General features: G+C 37.9%; 1 protein-coding gene across 1 annotated transcript in view; it reads right to left on the minus strand.

Annotated features, from left to right (window-relative positions):
- Positions 1–17,930, minus strand: part of mtor (mechanistic target of rapamycin kinase) — a 234,686-nt gene that overhangs the window by 138,666 nt on the left and 78,090 nt on the right. Inside the window, exons 23-28 of the mRNA XM_077224547.1 lie at positions 14,738–14,900; positions 13,815–13,907; positions 12,145–12,291; positions 5,861–6,003; positions 5,337–5,499; positions 1,913–2,058 (exon numbers count right to left, since the gene is read on the minus strand). Of these exons, the coding sequence (XP_077080662.1) occupies positions 1,913–2,058; positions 5,337–5,499; positions 5,861–6,003; positions 12,145–12,291; positions 13,815–13,907; positions 14,738–14,900 (855 nt within the window). The remainder of the gene's footprint in view (positions 1–1,912; positions 2,059–5,336; positions 5,500–5,860; positions 6,004–12,144; positions 12,292–13,814; positions 13,908–14,737; positions 14,901–17,930) is intronic.

The raw sequence follows: 17,930 nt of genomic DNA on the forward strand, positions 1-17,930 counted from the left end.
CAATGAGGAGAGAGTACAGTCACTTTCTTATTCTTGCTTTCAACATTTATTTCACACTGGTCTTTTTTATGAATCATTACTTGATTAAAACATTAAAATATAGAGAGAATAATATATGAATTTTGCAATGAAATGAAATTGTTAAAAAAAAGTAAAAGTTATTTGTTAAAAAGTATTCAAAATATTCCAAATTATTTGTTTATCACCTATACAGTGTATCTACAGGGTTTAAAAGTCGATTTTTAGGCTTTTAAGACCTTTTTCAAGATCTGCACAAATAAAATTAATACCATATTAGGGGGGAGAGCAGTGTTTATGGTAACATCCTAAACCAGGGGTTTCCAACCGGTGGTCCGCGGCGGCATTGCATGTGGTCCGTGACATGCATTCCAGCCTACGTAATTTCACTATTAAAATCACTTTTTTTTCATAATTTATGTGCGCATTGGTGTGAATACTAAATTTAATGAAAATATCTCAAATAATATAGAGGAGTTGAGATTCAAACTGACACAAGATAGGCTAGCTTTGCACCTATCAGGTCTATCCTATGCTTTGCTAACGTTGTGTTTTGCGTCCCCAACGTCATATACTTACACATTCATCTTGTGCGCGAAATAAACCAGCATCTCGGAGTTAAGGAAATACATTATTGAGGTTTCATTGAAAAGACGCTTAATATTGGTGAATTTAAATTTGGTGTGGAGTGGAGCTGTTACCTAACGTTTCTAACTAAAGCGAAGTTTGCTAGTCAGCACCAGCATGGATCGCTTTTTAGTGAGGAAAGTGACATGTCAGGACAGATGGACAGGCTTCTGCTACATGCTCTTCAGACAAAGCTACAACTTCGGAGGAAACGAAAAAGAAAATACAGTTAACATTATGTTAAATATGGATTTACAGTTACGACTGACAAAACAGGAGAGGAGGTACCACTGTGTTTCGTATGTTCAACGTTTCTTTCAAATGACACACACACACACGCACACGCACACGCACACACACGCACACACTAGTGGGTCGCCGATTACTTGTTAGTCAGAATGGTGGTCCCTGACACAGAACCAGTTGAAAACCCCTGTCCTAAACCATAAAATGACTTTTCAAGTTTTATAAAAAAAAATATATATATATTAAATACTTTATAATAATTTTTTATTATTTAAAAATATATTAAATATGGTAAATGGACAACATTTATATAGCGGTTTCACAGACCCAATGGCCACCAAAGCACTTTACATATTTGCCTCACATTCACCCATTCACTCACTCACTCATACACCGACGGCGGTGTCAGCCATGCAAGGCGCCATCCAGCTCGTCGGGAGCAGCTGGGGTTAGGTGTCTTGCTCATGGATACCTCGACACTTGGTCAGGTGGAACCGGGGATCGAACCACCAACCATTCGGTTTGTAGACAACCTACATGAACCACTGAGCCACTGCCGCCCCAGTGCTCCACACTCAAGTAGCTCCACACTTCTCAAACGTTACATCCGCTCGAGCAGTAAAGGCAGAAGAGGTGTTTTGTACTGGCTTTGCAGCTCATAAAGGCCAATTTCTGTAATAGCACCAATGCTACTCTAACAAATTTAGTTCAATTTTAATTTAAGCACTTTCAAGGAACTACATTGGTTTTCACATACTTTCCAGTCCTTGAATCCATGTATCAGAAATTAAAGTACTTTCAAGCAGCGCATGAACCCTGAACTGACACAAAAAAAGCACTTTCATAATGTTGAAATAACAGAGCAATGGTATGAGCTTTTAGGTGCTGTCTGACACAGTCATTCTTCAAACAAGCAGAGGACCTAAAGATAATGTTTGCCAATTTGGGAAATTAATTATACATGTAGCAGAGAAGCTTACTTCTTTGGAGGACAAATTGGGATATACTTTAAGTTTCCTACCTGATCAGAGATTCTAAAATGAGCGGTGAAGGGCCCTTTTGAAACTCAAGTTCCTTGTAATGCAGGGCCTTTGCATAGGCCCGACATTTAGCAGCTCTCTCCCCCAGCAAAACAATCCCATTGTCATCTCTCAAAGGAAGTGGGCCCTGACAAAATACAGAAAAGAAAGATTTTAGATATAGAAGAGAAGAACTGAATGGAATAGCATATTAAACAGGCCAAAACAGAGCATCTAGCCCTGAAAATGCTGGAATAAAACTGAACAAATGTACCATTCATTCAGACTTCAACACAATGAGATCATTCTAAATATGGAAAAGAAATGTAATCGTCCAAGTGCCCAGGAGAAGAACAAACTATAGTGCTCCTTTCAGGCTTAATTGTGCTGTAAAAAAGAAATTATGTATATTTATTAACATGAATTACCTTTCTGGATAGGATACATAAATCAAGGTTCGTACACATTTCTACCAATAAACTTTTGAGGCAAATATTCATGACCTAAAGTTCCATGAAATGTCTGTGTATACATGCAAAATAAGAATAAAAAATCCATGTTCAAATTTCAAATCACAGCTAGCATATCTTAACTTATTAACGACAAGCTATGTGGTTTAACACAAAATAAACGCTGACACACAAGTAAGGCGGTTAGATAAAATGGTAACACTTTACGGTAAGGGTACATGAATTATCATGAATTCATGTATAAATTCATGCATGAATTCTGCATTCATTCATGCATTAATATCTCATGAATCATCAGGAACTAACACGATTTCAACGTTTTTCATTCATGATTTCATGGATGAACAACACCTTAATTAAAACATTAACTAAGATGAGCACATCAACATGAATTTTGATTTATTACACATGATCATTATGTTTTCTTTGTTCTTTGTCTAGGTCAGTGACTTAGTCACCACTTTAGTTGAGGGGCCACACACATGATGAAGTCATTGGTAGATAATGCTCAGTTAATGATGACTACTGTATTGGACAGACCCCAAGATAGACCAATCGCAACTCATAGCACACAAATTCTGTTGAGATTCAAATACAGTAGTCATCATTAACTAAGCATTATCTATCAATGACTTCATCATGTGTGTGGCCCCTCAACTAAAGTGGTGACTAGTCCTTTGAAACACTGATGAACAATGCTATTAATGGTGGCATAACTGTGAACAAAGAAAACATCATGATCATGTAAAATAAATCATAACTCATGATGATGTGCTCATCTTAGTTAATGTTTTAATTAAGGTGTTGTTCATCCATGAAGTCATGATTGAAAAATGTTGAACTTGTGTTAGTTCCTGATGATTCATGAGATATTAATGCATGAATGAATGCAGAATTCATGCATGAATTTATGATAATTCATGTAGCCTTACCTTAAAGTGTTACCGATAAAATACTATGTCTGACCATCAGAACTCCATTATGTAGCAGTGAATTAACATAAATCAATGGAATGCAACAATGTTAAATAAGTAAATAAAAGTGTCCAATAACCCTGACAGTAACTTTACAAGGTGGCAGTGCCAAAGTCAAACTTTTGGAATATTAGAAAACAAAGACTTCACATAATCTTGAATAACTATATTAACTGGAATAAACTGTATACAGAAAGGGAGCAGAGAATGTGACTGACCGTGAGGCTGTCCATAACTTGGGTATAGCGTGAGTTTAAGCACTCTCATAAACATTCCTGTTAATATTACAGACTACACTGCGGCATGAATCTCTTACATCGAATCTGCACTTTGTTGTTTATGATGGGAGGATTCACGATTTCTTTCAGTCAGAATTCAGTCTGATAGAGCGTTCACCGAACAAAACTCATTGTTTCAGCGATGACTAATCTGAATGCTTCTGATTCGCCCTCACATTCATAAGCTCAACAGAAACAGAAAACCAGCTCAACAGCTGGTTATAATGCTTAACGCTGCAAAACAAAATCTAATGGCACGCGGCAGTTAGATGGATTGAATGAACATTATTGTAGTTTGTTTCACCAACATTTTCACTTATAACATATATTCTATTATATAAATATTTTGAAACTAATTTCTAAGACTTTTCCAAAACTTTCTGGCTTTATTTATTTTGTCAAAACGTTTCCAGGCCTGAAAATTGCTATTTTGAAATTCCATGACTTTTCCAGGTTTTTCATAACTATACGAACCCTGAGAAACATCTTGCATTTAGTTTCAAATTTAGTTTTTTTTTAAATTAGTATTATTAAGGTTTTTTTTTTCTTCTTCACTATGAAGAAAAATCTTTAAGCAGTAGCCTTCATTTGCAAATGATATTGAATGCATGAAGAGAATGCATGTTCTTTTCAGGATCGAAGTATCCAAACTTAAAGGGTTAGTTCACCAAAAAATGAAAATGATGTCATTAATGACTCACCCTCATGTCGCTCCAAGCCCGTAAGACCTCCGTTCATCTTCAGGACACAGTTTAAGATATTTTAGATTTAGTCCGAGAGCTTTCTGTCCCTCCATTGAAAATGTATGTACGGTATACTGTCCTTGTCCAGAAAGGAAATAAAGACATCAAAGTAGTCCATGTGACATCAGTGGGTTAGTTAGAATGTTTTGAAGCATCGGAAATACATTTTGGTCCAAAAATAACAAAAACTAGGACTTTATTCAGCATTGTCTTCCGGTTCTGTTGTGGATCCGCGTTCAGTGACACTGCTGACGTAAGACGCTGCTGACGTGTGTCTGGTGCGCCCGAGCTTCGTTTACAGTCTGAGGGAGATGCACGCTGTAAACAAAACAATCTTCGCAAACATGTCTAAGGATTTCCACACAGAGGAAGACTTGCATTTTTTTGCCCAGCCATATTTATTTGAACCCCAATACACGGACGCACCAGATACACGTCAGCAGCGTCTTACGTCATCAGCGTCACTGCGGACTCGTAAACGCGGATTCCCAACAGAACCGGAAGACAATACAATGCTGAATAAAGTTGTAGTTTTTGTTATTTTTGGACCAAAATGTATTTCCGTTGCTTCAAAACATTCTAACTAGCCCACTGATGTCACATGGACTACTTTGATGATGTCTCTATTTCCTTTCTGGACAAGGACAGTATACCATTCATACATTTTCAATGGAGGGACAGAAAGCTCTCGGACTAAATCTAAAATATCTTAAACTGTGTTCTGAAGATGAACGGAGGTCTTACGGGCTTGGAGCGACATGAGGGTGAGTCATTAATGACATCATTTTCATTTTTGGGTGAACTAACCCTTTAAATGCTGTATTTATGCCTTATTTTCAGATGTTTTAAAAAGTCTTTATTCTCTTGGCTCGTAGGGTTAGTTATTTGACCAAACGCACGATGTGGATTAGCCATTATGCCTGATGTCAAATGTTTAGAGACAATAGACTTCATTACTGACCTTATCGCTGTGCTCCATGAATTCTGCAAGATTGAGCAGCGTCTGTGTGACCTCAGCAATATCCTGAGAAGTCAGAGCAAGCTCAATACTGCGTATCAGTTCATCCTGCTGGTCTTCACTCAGCTCTGACCAGCAGGATAAGAATGCAGCATTAAAAAGATCCCTAGAGAAAATGTACACACAGGCTTTGGTAATTGTGAAGGGTTATGTCCATACAATAGTCTACGTAGTTTTTTTCTGTGGTATTGTCCAAACAACATATAGCAAAGATGGTTGTGCTGTTATTTGAATGAGATGGCACTCTGTTGTCACATTGTTAACCTATCACTGCAGGTATCATTACAGATTTAACTGTCCCAAACAGCCCATTCCTGTCAAAGTTAGCGGTTCTTGCTGAAAGACACCGTACTCCCAGAATTAACGCTACTAAAAATGTTGCCAATCACAGAAAAATTCTACAAAAATAATGGGTTTCTGAAATGTTACTTTAACAGAAGAACAGAGACAGAGGAGGGAAGGTTTACCTGGCGAGTGGTATATATGTCTGTGCCAGAGACCAGCAGGAGCGCAGGGCAGGTGAGGATGATTCTTTTAGCAAGACCACACTGAGACGTCTCAACCACTCCAGCCAGTCATCTTTGGACACCTTTCTGGCTGCACCCCAAGCCTGCACATAGCAGAAACAGGACAGATAAAAGAACCATGAGAGCTCTGTTGTAGCTATCTGCCTCAAAGCCTACTACATAGAGAGCTGCCTTCTGGAACTGCATATGTGACTGATTTGTAATGCTCTATATAGACTTCAACTTCAACACAAAATGGGGCTGTTCAAATAAAGCGCAGGGGAGATTTGACTCACAATTGATTACAATAGTTTAATGTTAGCATGTCTTAAAGGTAATTGTACATAATTAAGATTTAAAATACACAGAACTCACTCATTTACACACACACACACACACACACACTATTATATATGTGTGTGTGTGTGTGTGTGTGTGTGTGTGTGCGTGCGTGCGTGCGTGCGTGCGTGTGCGTGTGTGTGTGTGTGTGTGTGTGTGTGTGTGTGTGCTTACCAAGGCATTTATTTGATACAAAATACAGCTAAAGCAGTACTATTGTGAAATATTTTTACAATTTAAAATAACTTTTCTATTTGAATATATTTTACAATGCAATTTATTCCTGTGATGGCAAGGCTGAAATTTCAGCATCATTACTCAGTCTTCAATGTCACATGATGGTAATGAAGGTAATGGTGGAGTGAAGATAGTGGAAAGACAACTCAGGCAACACATGTAAATGACTATGATGAGTTCATGAATCAGAGAGAACAGACAATCCCTTCAACAGTGTGCCCCGAAAGACACATCAAAAATCTCTGTCTGAAAAAGATGATCAAGTGTGGTGTTGAAGACAGATGTAGTTATGTTTCAAACCATACAAAATACAAAAAAGGAGTTCAATGAATATACTGGGCATGCCTTTAACCCCTCTGAGTCTTGGGCTATTTTGGCCGTTTTTGAGTACTTTTTTTATTTTGCAACATAAACAAATGTTTACCATACCAATGATTGGTATATTTTTTTCAGCAAAACATCACCTATATGATCAGTCAATTAGTTTTTCACTTTGATGTACTGTATCAACATACTGGACCCAAGATCACACAAAAAACACAAAATCCGGATAGAAAAATTATAGCTTTTCTACTACAAAAAACACAAACATGCTCAATGAATCATTTTAAAAGGTTTAAAATGTAAACACAAGTTGGAAAATTCAACATATACAGGCACAATTAAGATATAATCAAGCTATATACAAAAAAAATATGATTTACAAAAAAAAAGCGGGTGTAGCCATAGGCTTTTTTTTTTTTTTTTAGCTCAGGCACTTTAAAAAAAATGTTGTGCACACAATTATACAGAGAGCTATATTTAAGGCCTTGCATTCCCAGAGTATGAGGGTTCACAAATAGTGCAAATACAACATAAAAAAATGTAAAATTGAGATAAAATTAAACTATATGCAGCAAAAAGCAGGTGTGGCAATAGGCGTTTTTTCTTTTCTTTTTTGCTTAGAAACTCTACAAAACACTTCATGTACAATTACACAGATGGCTCAATTACAGGGCTTTCATTCCTTGAGTAAGAGGGGTTCCTCAATAGTGCAAATATACCATACAAAGGGTAAATGAACACAAAATCAAACTATAGATACAACTATTTACAACAAATATCAGGTGTTTTTTTTATTTTTATTTTTTATCTGTGCCACTCCTCAAAACAGTTTATCTAAATCTACTCCTAAACTACCTAAACTATCTACACTACTCCTAAACTACTCTCAAAATCTACTCCAACTCTTCCAAAAACTAGCAATAATCTCTCTCTATATATATAACGTATATATGTCTCTCTTTGTCAACTCCGTAAATCCTCTGCCTTTCAATTTCGCTTCTTTGCTCAGTTGGCTCCTCCTCCTTTACCTAAAATGTGCAGCCTGAAGAGCAGAGTCAGCAGATTCACACATTTTTCTCCATTTTGTTTTATGACAAAAACCGACGAAGTTATTCGAATAAATGCAACGCCTGTCGCATTACACCTGGCATTCTTTTACGAACGCGTCAGTATTTTTTTATATAAATTTTAAATGATCATATCTCCGTTTTTACTTGGTCTATCAACACAAAACAAAAAGTAAAATAAAATTTCAAGCCAGCACTTTCGACAGAAGTGGACGGCAGCGCTCAACGTGACTTTGTTTTAATGCTTCGACGTCTTAAACTGGTCCTGTAACTTGATCACGCCGGGGTGATCGGCGACTCCGAAGAGTTAAGGGAACATGTGCTTAGTTAAAGCTATGGTATACGATTTCAAAGATTGTTCATTATTAATATCCTCGTTTAGATGCTGGTTATGGTTATATAGTACAATCCTAACAATATGAATAGAAAAAAGAATGAAAAAAATCCATTCACTCTATTGGCTGTACAGCCGCAGAGAAGTTGACCAATGTAAGCTGTCCGGCCGGACAGCTTACATTGGTCAACTGCTTTCATCCAATTACCAGCTCCACTTGAAACTCCGCCTGGCGCTCGCGTCTCCACCGCACCCGCCCCCGCCCCCCTCCTGCGACATGAAATTGCACGCGTAAGCAGCTGACAGTCTATGGTAGCTAGCTAAGTAGCATATCAGCAATGGATAAAAAAAAAGACAGCAGCAAGCGTCCCCTGCTTGCCCCTACAGTAAAGTTAGGACGAAAGAGAAAGTCATTAGAGGAACGAGCAGAGATAAAAAAAAAATGTGAAGCACGCCGAACTTTGGGTAGGATAAATATAGGGTCCACCATTGACCGTTGGAGGAAGCTTCAGGAAGATCTGGGACTGAAGACCGACACGGACACGGCTGACTTTTTGTTGAGCAGGTAAACATTTATTTATACTTTTATGGTGTGACGTGTTACATAAATAGAATTTTATCAGTTTGACAACTTGCTCCTGCTGCCGGTCGGCATTGGAATGTTAGCCGTTTAGCATCGCCTATCACGGGTCAAAGTAATTATATTTCTTGAAGTCCTTGAATATATTTCAGTAGGCCTAATGGATTTCTGTTCGAGCCGATCGAAATTTGAACAAGGTGCGCTGTGTACTGCAATAAAAATTACTCAAAACCTTAGCTATACTAGTAGTATTATACTAATGGTGGTGGGGAGTTTAGAACATTTCATGTGTTGCTAATCTTGCGTTGACGTGAACAATTTTACATATGATGTGTGTCCGATGTTTACTACCGGTGATCACAGCTTGACTGAGTGACGTTGTTCAATTCGTTTCCTGGTGGGAGGGATCAGGTAGCACAGAGGGGAGGGGTGTGTGTGTGGAGGGGCGGGATGAGTTTTTTAAAACTTCCGTAATGTCTCAGGCTTTCTCAACCGATTTTTAACATTGTATACTATAGCTTTAAAGGAAAGGTGGTAGATAAAACATTCTTCATTAATGGTGAGGCAATACCATCTCAATTCTGAGAAGCCAGTGAAGAGTCTTGGGAGATGGTACGATGGGGATCTAATGGACACAGTTCGAGTGGGAGAAGTTAGACGACAAGCCTGTGGAAGGGTTGAAGAGCATAAACAGCTGTGCTCTACCAGGCAAACTAAAACTCTGGTGCTTTCAGTTTGGTCTACTGCCAAGGTTGCTGCGGCCACTGACTGTGTACGAGGTTTCTTTGACAACAGTGGATAAGCTGGAAGCGTTAATAAGTTCATACATCAGGAAATGGTTGGGAGTTCACTTAGTGGTTTAAGTGTGCCAAGGTCAGAATGGAAATGACTTTAGCAGAGTCACGCGACAAATGTGTAAGGGAGGCAGCCCCTGTGGTAAAAACTGGTAGAAAGTGGTCAGCAAAGAAATCTGTAGTAGAGGCAAAGGCTGACCTTCAAATTGGGGATATCGTGGGACAGGTACAGCATGGAAGAGGGAGTTTTGGGCTCAGTTTAGCTCCTCCTAAATGGCACAAGGCAGGCCAGCTCAAAGGAGGAAGCTGGTAGTCAACGAGGTGCGAAAGCAGGAGGAGAGGATGAGATGTATAAAAGCCATTTCCCAGGCCAAGCAGGGAGAGTGGATGAGATGGGAGAGTGTGGAACAACGCAAAATGGGATGGCAAGACCTTTGGTCAATGGAAGAGAGTAGGATCAGTTTCCTTATTAGGTCAACATATGATGTTCTCCCATCACCGCAGAACCTAAACCTCTGGGTAGGAGAGGATCCCTCTTGTCCTTTGTGTTCATCACCTTCCTCATTAAGGCACATTTTGACAGGATGTAAGGTGGCTCTTAGCCAAGGTCGGTTTACTTGGCGCCATGACCAAGTATTGCGATGTTTGGCTTTAGCATTGGAAGGCAAGCGTAGTATGACCAATAAGTTGCTGCCTGTTCTAGCAAAACATTACACGCAGAAGACAATATTCCCCCGCCCAGGCGAGCAACCACCAAGAAAAGGTGCTAACACCAATTCTCGCCCAGGACAACTGGAAGCTGCTAAGGACCGGAAGATTCTGGCTGATCTTGATCAACGGCTTATTTTTCCACCTGAGATTGCCACCACTAACCTACGACCAGATATTGTTTTGTGGTCTGGATCAGCACGCATTGTTCAACTGATAGAGTTAACAGTGCCATGGGTGGATGCGGTAGATGAGGCATATGAGAGGAAGAAACTGCGGTATGCTCATCTGGCCACTGAAGCAGAACAGCGAGGATGGAGAGTTCAGGTTTATCCAGTGGAAGTGGGTTGTCGAGGTTTTGTGGCACACTCTACAACCCGGTACCTCAGAGACGTCGGATTCGGAGGCCAAGAGTTGCGTCGCACAGTAAAGAACTTATCTGCAGCAGCAGAAAGGAGCAGCAACTGGCTGTGGTTGAAACAGAAAGATTCTAGCTGGCTGTCTACAGGCCGCCATGCTACGGTTTCGTAGAATTCTTGAAAACTTGAAGAGTCTGTTGGTTTATTTGTATAGGTTGTATAGTATTTACAGTCATTACGTTCCTGTGTATATTGCGTGAATGACGGGTGGTTGGGCAGATATTGTGTTTTGCGGTAGGTGGTATGCCATACGGAACCGTTGCCACTGAAACTGCATATTAACGCACCAGTGGGGCTCGACAGCCTTAGTCAAACGGGTTGGCGCGTATGGTTGGGTTGCGGAGAGATTGTGAGATTGTGGTTAGGTCTCAGCAGCAGGAGGGATGTAGAGGTCAGTAAGCTGGGCTGAGTTGAGTGGGGGACGGAGAGGGGTGACTCTGGGACGCCAGAGTCACTGTCGAGCCCTCTTGAGGTGTAGTGGGCTAGTCGACGAAACACTGAGGACGGAAGGTGCCCACTTGAAGACCCTAGAGATGTCCCCTACTCTGCTCAATACAGACGGTTGTCATGGGGGGACCGCACTGTGGTTGCAGCCGTTGTGTGTGCTGACGCGTGTTAACACTAGACAGAAGGAGATTTACATCACCATATCGAAAGAAGCGTAAATGGATGGAGAAGCATAGGTTACTGTAAAGCTATGTCTTAGTTGGTGCTGATCTTGGCGAAAGCCGAGTACAAATCAGCATGAAGTTTTAACATTTACTCTCGTGTAATGGAAATCTGTGATGGCAAGGCTGAAATTTCAGCATCAATACTCAGTCTTCAGTGTCACATGATGGTAATGGTGGAGTGGAGAATATAGTGGAAAGACAACTCAGGCAACACATGTAAATGATTATGATGAGTTCATGAATCAGAGAGAACAGACAATCCCTTCAACAGTGTGCAAAAGACATAAAAAATCTCTGTCTGAAAAAGATGATCAAGTGTGGTGTTGAAGACAAATGTAGCTATGTTTCAAACCATACAAAATACAAAAAAGGAGTTCAATGAATATACTGGGCATGCCTTTAAGGGGACTCATTTCCTCCTAGTGAAAACAGTTTCCCATTCTTTACAAACTTAGGAACGAAATAGGATTAAGTCAAATTTATTTTATGAAAGACAGTGTGATTCAATTCCATCAATTCAATATGTGATAAATGAGCACTCATTCAACCAATACACCACAAACAATACCATTATCTTTAAAAAAATAATTTTTTTTGTGAATGATGACATTATAAACTAGATATTATATTCAGATTTTCAACAGTAAAGCCAAGTTGATTTTATTGAGATCAGAATGTCTGATATCTGCTTCAATATCTGATATCCGCTTCAATATCTACATTAAAACTAATCTATTAATGGCATTAATGGTTAACACATCATTCTACAAACCTTCTGCAGAGCAGTTGTGCTGACGTGCAGTTTCTTCATGGGTCCTGATTCGACCGGGTTACTAACCAGAGTGTCGCTTTGATTACCACGTAATTGTCTATGCTGAAATATTAAAGGGTCCTCTTCCTCTTCCGCCAAAGTGTAGCCCTGAGAAAGAGACACACAGGTCAGCAAAGACAAATCAAACACACACACAAATCTACATTTGTGTCAGCTTTAAAAACCTAAATGCCCAAAACTTCTCACAGATTAGGGACATGTAGGTCTTGAAACTCTAAATATAGAGTCAAATGTTCCTTTTTTAACAAAAGGTCTACTGACCAATGATTTGTTTGATCATTTACTAGAAACATGCATTTAAAAATTCATTCAATAAAAAAGTAAAAAATAAAAATATATTCGACAGCAAACAAACATTTTCATGTATACTGCTTTTAGACATCAAACATTTCAAACAAATTAATAGCATCAAATCAGCATCTCTATAATCAAATCTGTGCCTTCATGCTTTAAAAAATAATGGGACACCAACTATTTAGGTTTTGTTGGCAAAAGGAGGCAGAAATATATTTGTAATTATACTGCGGGGCTGTTGAATGCTTGAATCTGATTGGCTGACGAACATTCTAAGGTGTGCGATTATTTTCCTGGAAACACACGGGTAAAGTAGTTCCAGGGAGGGCTTGACCGCATTAGAGTTCTATTTTACTTCACCAAATTAATTCAGTTATTTCATAGGTCTTTACAGCCTACAACAGCAAAAAGAACCAAAACCCAATAAAAGCAAATAAATATAACAAATAAGACAATAATGACAAAAACTATCAATTCGTGTCAGCTCTCCCCTGGGACTTTATAAAAAAAAATTGTTTCTCAACTGAAAAGCTACATGAAGACTTACAGCTTGGCTATTAGTAGAGACGCTGCTGCCGAACACTGCTAAGAGCTGCACAGACTGAGGTAATTCACACGAACTTAATCTCTCCCTCTATCTCTATTAACTGCATTATTCTGCATATTAATGGTTTAAGCCTCCATTACTAGCTCTAAAATTGTGTTTTGGAATTAGCAATGGAGGTTTGAAATGAGATGCATTAGTAATTAGACTAACACACAAAAGTGTTTTAAGGACAAAAACCTAACAAATGTCTTGAAATAAAACATCTGAACAATGCTTTAAAGTGTGGTAGGCATAGTATAAGCTGAATAATTGACTTTATTTCCACCTCGGGTGTGTATAATTTTCTAATAATTTAACAGCCTTTCTTCAATTGTTCCTTACACTTACAATAAAACACTTCTTCTTGAAAGAGGGGCAAGAACCTTTCTTTTACTCCAGCATTACGTGTTGGTAATTCTATGCCAGTAGGAAAAACCATACATCTCAAAGCCAAGACAAGATTAGATATGGATGCCAAGAGGCCACGTGCTGGAACAGGAAGTATGGGTTCACTAGCAAAGAATGAGTGGTGGTTCACACAGGGGGCCAAATTCAGGAAAGGGAGGCCGGCTTCTCCATCAGAACACAAGGGCTGGTTTGTTTCAGACAAGTTCTTCTAACAAGAACGTGACTGAATAGTCATCAGGGACCAAGTTTCTGTAGAATTTTTTTAATGTTTTTTTGCAAAGAAACATTATATCCACAGATGTGGAGAGGGTAGGATGCTGACCTTGACAATTCGACAGATGAGTACATCGTACCGCTGGTGATTGATGCGATGTTTCAACATCACTTTATTAACCATAGGAATGAAGATCTGGTACTGTGAAAGAAATATGCAGAAAATAATATTTTTCATACTAATACTAATATTCATGTCAACACAGCAAAAAACTATTATGCTATTAAACATACTAATTTATTTAAAAAGTTCAATATTAAAATAAATATTAACAAATGAAATTAAAACAATTACAAAGCCTTCAAGCATTTCTCAATTAAGTAAACACTGCTTCATGTTTTTAAGTAATTATTCAAGACAAGTTAACAGCCAGTAAAAAAAAAGTAAAAACAAAGAAAAAAAAGAAGTACCACATGTGTACTGAATTAAGTATTAGCATTGTAGAAATATTTGTATAGTTACTTCTTTTTATTTTTGAAACAACTTGGTAGCAGTACTTCTCACATGAAGAGGAGGAAAAGCATACTGGATTTATTTTGCCTAAAAAGCTTTAGAGTATTGGGAGTGAATGAGTGCACATGTGTATACATGTGACTAAACCCCATCAACTAGGAAGTACACAAATAAAGTGTTGTTCCTCTAACACAGGAAACTGAGGATTGTGGCCAGCAGTGATCAAAGGAATCAGAACCTGTGTCTGGTGTTCATGGTGGCCACATGTTGACTGGTAATTTTAAGAGGGTTTTAAGAGGAATGGTTAAAGCAATGACCTCATCCCTCTCTCTGATTGGAAACGTCTTTGTGCATTATCGAGACACTAGGGAATAATTAGAAGGGTACTTCAGAACATCAGTTACTGACATATAACTATGGGAATTATGGCAAAAAAAGGTTTAATAGTTTATTTCCAAAAGATGAGGACAGCATTACAGATCCAGTCCCCAGACTTGAACCAGGCTTTAAGATTGTACCTTTTTGCCAAGCTGAAAGACTAGTGAGGACAGCGTGTCCATGGAGGTGCTCCGCAGCTCCGGAGTAACGTCGAGTGCGCGCACAATGGGGTGAATAATCCTGGAAGCATAATCTGTGAAGTCTAAAGACTCAGTCAGGCGATCTAAAGTCTCCAAGGCAACCCTAAACACCAAAAATAAATCAACCAAATGTTCATTAAAACATGTATTGCCATTTTGTCACATTTTCTTAATATATTGTAAAATAACAAGTAATAGACTGATATATCGGCCAGTATTTAGACATTTTAAAAATATTGGTAGCAGAAACCAAGTTGTCTTGGCTGATTTACAAAAGTGAACATTCCACCAAATGTTGGTTTCAAAATTTACCAACAATTTTGTTCATAGATATCAGACATTTTTATAAAAAAAAACATTTTTTTTAAAGTCAAATGACAAAAATAAGAGTTTAACCCTCTTCGCATGTTGGTCAAAAATGGCCGAAATTATTATTTTTTTTTCAGAATCAGAATCAGAATCAGAAAGAGCTTTATTGCCAAGTGTGCTTGCACACACAAGGAATTTGTTTTGGTACTGAGGCTTCCAGTGGACAAATACAAATATAATTAAAGCTGCAAGCAGCATTTAGCGGTGTTCAAGCAGTTAAGGCATTTATGATTTTTAACCACACAAGCATCAAAAGACATTAAGTTTTATGTAGCAAGCATTTAACCACTGACATCATAGATGGAATCGACCATGTTTTAGCATGATTTACCATGATATAGCACATTCTAGAATGATTTATGATGGTTTTGAACATTATGATATGAACATTATATGATCGTAGATGGAAAAGACCATTTACAGCTAATACAGGCAATTTACCATAGGAAATACATGGTTTTGAAGCTTTTTAACAGTTATAGCGCCACCTATGGTCCAATCTCCATGAAACTTTGCATGCTTCTTCGCCATGTTATGACACATTTGCTCATCAATTTTTGTGAAGTTTTGACTTTTCGTTTGACTCAACGGTCGGTGAGTTATGAGCAATTTAGTACTTTTGGTTGCTTTAGCGCCACCTATGGGCCAATCGGGGTCATACTCTGATAGGTTCTCCCCAAAAGTGTGGCCTACCATCTGACCGAGTTTCAAGTCTCTAGGCCTTAGGGTTTGGGCTGCATAATGCGTTTTAGGGGAGTTTTTTTTTTTTCAAATAGCAATTACAATAGGTTTTCAGCACTTCATGCTTGAACACCTAATAATAATGAGACCTTTTTGACAGTTATAGTGCCACCTATTGTCCGATATCCATGAAAGTTTGCATGCTTCTTCGCCATGTTATGACACATATGCTCATCAATGTTTGTGAAGTTTTGACTTTTCGTTTAGGATTTATAGGCTTTTGACTGTATTTTGCCCCGCCCCTTTTCTAAATGACCCTGCTACAGCCACCCAAATGCAAAATTTCAACTTTTTTCCGATAATTATTGATCTAGAGAGTCCAGAGAATAGGCCTAGACTGGTTTGGTTCCGATCAGGCGAAAAACCAGGCACTAGTTCGCAAAAGTAGATTTTGGACAAAATTCGACATAGCGTAAAATTTTTCTTGCCTAAATCGAAATTGGAGATATACATTGTGTCCGTCTTGAGCCAAGGATCATAGCGGTGTAAAAAGCTTGAGGCTAGGACCAATGATGCTAGGTCGATGAGTTATGAGCAATTTAGTACTTTTGGTTGCTGTAGCGCCACCTATGGGCCAATCGGGGTCATACTCTGATAGGTTCTCCCCAAAAGTGTGGCCTACCATCTGGTCGAGTTTCAAGTCTCTAGGCCTTACGGTTTGGGCTGCACGATGCGTTTTAGGGGATTTTTTTTTTTCAAATAGCAATTACAATAGGTTTTCAGCACTTCGTGCATGAATGTTCTATATTTTTGTCCTATAATATTTTTTATTTTTTATTTTTATGGTATTAAATTATATTTATATATTTATAATTCATTTATTCTCTTTTTTAGTATAGACCTGAAAATTAAATTTCCAACTTAAACTGTCGTAAATCTTGAATGCTTTAGAGTACAGACTTAAGTTTTTTCAAGACTTATCTCTTTTCAAAGACGACACTTGGCAGATTATTGCTGAAGTGAAAAAAGTTTTTAAAAGTGAACTTAACAAAAGTTACAGAATTTTACATTTATTGTTATGAAAATGTGCAAAAATACTAATTTAAATTTTATATATAATATATATTTTCAAAAACATGTTTTTCTCTAAAACTGTGAGAAAATCAAAGCCATAAATCTAAACACGTTGTGTTCAAAATTTGATGAAGAAGAAAGAAAAAAAAAGTTAAATATTTCCGTAAAAAAGTACCGAAGAGCACTATTGCAGCAAATGTGCACATATTTGCTTTTTTAAATTATATTACATATATTTTCATTTGGCCACCCTGCTCTCTATATTGCCATTGGCATCAGAATAGCTTTTAAAAAATATATTTGTATCAGTAAAGGAGACACAATCTAGTTAATTGTTTGAGGTTTTAAAACCGAGTTTCCAAATATAAAAATATAGAAAACATACCCGCACTGTGGTGCAGCCAACAAAATCAAGAACATTAATAAAAAAAGATCCGTCTACCTTTCTCTTCAAAACTCTGCCCAGTACTTATTCAGTAAAACAATACAGATTCTTGTCTGTAAAAAAAACGTTTCACTGAGAGTAATAGCAGAGTAAAAGCTGGCCAAAGCCACTTTGTTAATGTGATCCTGTATGAATAGACTCTGGGGTTACCTGATTCACATTCGTCCTTACCACTGCTGCAAAAACACTCTCACTACTTCAAATGACCTATGCCCACATTTATGTCAACATGAAATCAAAATTAAACACATTTACTTTAATATATGTTCTTGGTCTCATTGTTTATCAGTGCACATTATTCAAACAAAAAAAATCCCTGAAACAAATTTCCTTTTTGTCTGCTAATGTACACAGACCAAAATGACTATGTAGGCATTTCTTAATTATTATTTAATTAACTATTTAATTCAGGTGTGGCTCCAATCTGGTAAGAAACAGCCTTTTTTTTTTTTTTTTTTTTTTACCAACCCACCAATTCCCTAATAATTAAAATCAAGCCTAGTCGCCCTACATTTTTGGAATTAAAATATTCTGTTTTACTTGCAAACATTTCATATCACCTTA

This window comes from Siphateles boraxobius, unplaced genomic scaffold, assembly GCF_051911475.1.
Source record: "Siphateles boraxobius isolate OS27281-9 unplaced genomic scaffold, OSU_SipBor_1 9, whole genome shotgun sequence".
NCBI classification, from domain to species: domain Eukaryota; kingdom Metazoa; phylum Chordata; class Actinopteri; order Cypriniformes; family Leuciscidae; genus Siphateles; species Siphateles boraxobius.